General features: G+C 42.5%; 1 protein-coding gene across 2 annotated transcripts in view; it reads right to left on the reverse strand.

Moving 5' to 3' along the window:
* tspan5a (tetraspanin 5a) overlaps window positions 1-1,983 on the reverse strand; it is a 13,290-nt gene extending 11,307 nt beyond the window's left edge. Inside the window, exon 1 of one of the 2 annotated variants that reach the window (XR_005233438.1) lies at window positions 1,563-1,983. Coding sequence is in view for 1 of the 2 variants with exons in the window: in XM_037976631.1 (XP_037832559.1) it covers window positions 1,563-1,643 (81 nt within the window). In the remaining variant the exon portion in view is untranslated. The remainder of the gene's footprint in view (window positions 1-1,562) is intronic. The other variant, XM_037976631.1, reaches the window with a different exon arrangement.
* Between the last annotated feature and the right edge of the window lie 1,429 nt (window positions 1,984-3,412).

The following is a 3,412-nucleotide window of genomic DNA, read 5'->3' on the forward strand; positions in this document are numbered from 1 at the left end:
ACTCGGAGAGGTGTTCTTAGCGAGGTGAAGAGCGTAAGAACTGAGGAATGACTGTGATGATGGACGGTTACATAGTGCAGGCGGGGCCTGTCACTTGTCGTCATCATGTCATTTGCCTAAAGGCGTGATTAAAGGTGTCTTCAGCCAGGACACGCGGGAGCGTGATATCCCATAGTACATATGTTGTACCGAGTGAATCGACTGAAAGGGAACACAATATAATGTTTCATCTGCGCTGTAGACCTGTGTCTAAGTGCATGGGGCTGTTCTGGAATACTGATGCAAGGACTTGTTATCGCCCACTGTTGAATCAAAATAACAATTTGAACCTGCAGTGACATGGAGAACACACACACACACACACTGAACGTTTACCAGCGTGTGATGTCATACACAAACGAGCTGCGCCGAGATATCCCCCCCTTACTGACCGCTGAACTGTTTTGTAAACCAAAGTGAGGAACATTTGCTGTTTTCTAACACCACTTATATGAAAACCCTGATGGGTCAGAGTTACGTTAACACCCCAAGCAGTCGTTTAATGATGGAGACAATGTTAGAAGCGTAACAACGGCGTACTCTGACCGCTATTATGGGTGTAAAAGTTCAGACTCGATCCTAAATACTGTAAATAAAAGTGTCCTAAATCAAACCCTGACCATGAGGGGCTGTCAAAGTGTTCGCCTGGGTTTGCATTTCTGTTTTTATATAAAGCAGCTTTGTGAAGTGAGGGTCCCTAAATGATCTCCAGAAATAAAATGAAGTAGAAAAAAAAATCATAAAACAGGCTTGTTGTAAAGTTTTCATTTTGAAGAAACCAGTGTTTTTGGCTTTTTCTCTGACCCCCCTGATGTGTGACGTCCTCAGAGCCGCTGAGGTTCACAGCATTCAGCCATTCATCAGTGAGTGGATGAATACGGCTACAATATAGTTCAGTTAATTTGAATAATTGTTCGAGCCAGTCAGAAAATACCACTGGAGTTTCATTTTTTTGACTTCCTGAAAGATAAAAACCTTCCTCAGATCTGGATCTATTAACTCAATAACTCCATAATGTGACACACTGACATAATGTTCCTTTTACAGGTATAATACTAAATAAATTACTTATTTATGGCTCTTTTAGTGACTGCACAGATATAAATCAGAGGACTGAGAACACAGGTGAACATGTTAAAGTGTCAGATTTATGATCAGATGGTAAAATCTTAATTTTATCCCAGCTACTGAGAATAAACGTAAACCATTACAGGTGCAGGTCTGCACTGAGATGAACACAGATCAACGGAGGGGTGACGTCACTGATTAAATCGTGACGTCATGGCGGCTGTGGATGAGCTGTGTGTGTGAGATGAAGGAGCTCAGCCTCATTAACAGTGTCCTGTTCGGACACCACCTCCGGACTAAAGAACCGGTTTGGTTGTGAAGAAAAGAACCGGACCGCTGATGTGACGATCCGGGCCTCCTCCTCCTCCTCTTCCTCCTCCTCCTCCGCCTCCTACTCCTCCTAACGGACTCCATATTATTAAGGCTGAACACAATGAGCGGAGGAGATCACTCACCCAGAACAGGATGTTGAATCCAAAAATGAAGTATTTGATGCAGCAGCTGACTTCGTGGCCCTTGTAGTGATTGCCGGACATGTTTGAGCATCATCCGTCAGCTCGGAGGGAGGAACCGGGGCCCGCTTCACAGGCCGCTTTGTGCCGCTGGACCACAGGGAACAGGTTCAGCGCTGCGGGGATGCATTCCGCTCCGTCCGCCTCAGCTCCGCTACTGGCTCATGGTGAACCGTCTCCGGTGTCCGGCACCGAAGCCCCTCATAAGCCTTCGCGTTACAAATGATTATTATTACCGCGGCGGACTTCCAAGCAGTCGGTGATATTAAGTCCTCCGGTTTTTCTGAAGCTCCTACGGTGTTCGATGAGGCTGCCGAGGAACGGCCTGCTGTGATTGACAGGGACTCCGACCAATCACGTCAGAGAACAGCCGAGCACTTCCGGTGTCCGGAGCGTTAATGACGATACGATTAACGCCTCAGCCAATGGCCTCAGCTGAAGAAGAAAAGAACAAACAAAACAACAAGTTTCCGTGAAAGTGAGCGGCGCTTCAGAAACTAATATACTAAATCTAAAAGCTAACATTAGCCTCCTGCATTAAAACAAGCTACACACCAAACAAAAGAAGCTTGGGTTTGAGAGGTTAGCAAAACAGAAGCTAAAACCACAAACTATAGCAGCTAAAACCAGCAAATTAGTAGCTAAAATTAGGAAAACAGTAATCAAAATTAAACATTTTAGAAAAATACTTGCAAGCTAAGAACAGCAAAACAGGTGCAAAAAGTGAAAACTGGCAGAACAGTAAAAGCTAAAATTTACAAAATGAGCAAAAGCAGCTAAAGTAGTACAACAGTAGCTAAAAGCTACATTTAGTAAAACAGTAGCTAACAGCTAAAATTAGTAAAAAAGTAGCCAAAAGCTAAAAATGAAGCATGTATGCTGAAGTGAGAATCAAAGAACATTATTTTTAATTTCTTTCTTTGTGTTTTCATAAATGAAGGAAAACCTTGTAAATAAAATTAAATATTTTAACTATAGAAGCTACAGAAAGCTAAAGCCACAGCTGAAACGTCCTGAACCAGCTGAAGGTTTCCATAAATGAACGGTGACAGGAAGCTCAAGTCCAACAGATCTACAGAGGACACTATAAACAGATAGATAACAGTGTGACTGACTCAGCAGTGCTGTTAAACCTGCTGTCAGTGGCTCGATGTGGTCACCATGGTAACCACACACCTGTGTCTCTCACTCCCTGACTGCCAAGGTAAGACAGAAACGCAGACTGAAAAGTAAGCCTCAAACAGTGGCTACGAAATAACTATTAAGTCAGATCTTTAAAACCCTTAAACTGAGAGGTCAGAACTCTGATCCACAGTGTTTTATGTCACAGATATGATTTAGGTCAAATACCCTTCACTTCCTGTTTTAAAAAGAATCAGCTCAGATAGACCTGAAGTCTGGGAGCTTTGGTGAGTGCTCTCTGTATTCTGAAGAAACAGCTAACTATAGCAGTGAGAAACAGGAATAAATACACTTTGAAGTATCATTTGATTAACTCCCAAAAAGAGCTGTAGGAGTAAAAAGAGTGTTTGCAAAATATTTGACATTTTTTAGGCAGCTGATAAGTTCATCAACGATCAGTTGGTCCTGTGGAAAAATCCTAAAACCCAAACTGTTATTGTGTAAAAACAACAAAAGAAATCAAAATACCACTTTAGTCATGTAAAGACCAGCGTTCTGTCACCTCTTTAAACTCTGAATGATGTTTCTGCTGGGAAGTAGAGCTCCAAACAGGCCTGGGTTTGTCACGTGTCTCCCCAATATTTAATTGTTCTCTATTTTATTTTTCCCTC

This window comes from Kryptolebias marmoratus, linkage group LG7 (assembly GCF_001649575.2).
Source record: "Kryptolebias marmoratus isolate JLee-2015 linkage group LG7, ASM164957v2, whole genome shotgun sequence".
NCBI lineage: Eukaryota > Metazoa > Chordata > Actinopteri > Cyprinodontiformes > Rivulidae > Kryptolebias > Kryptolebias marmoratus.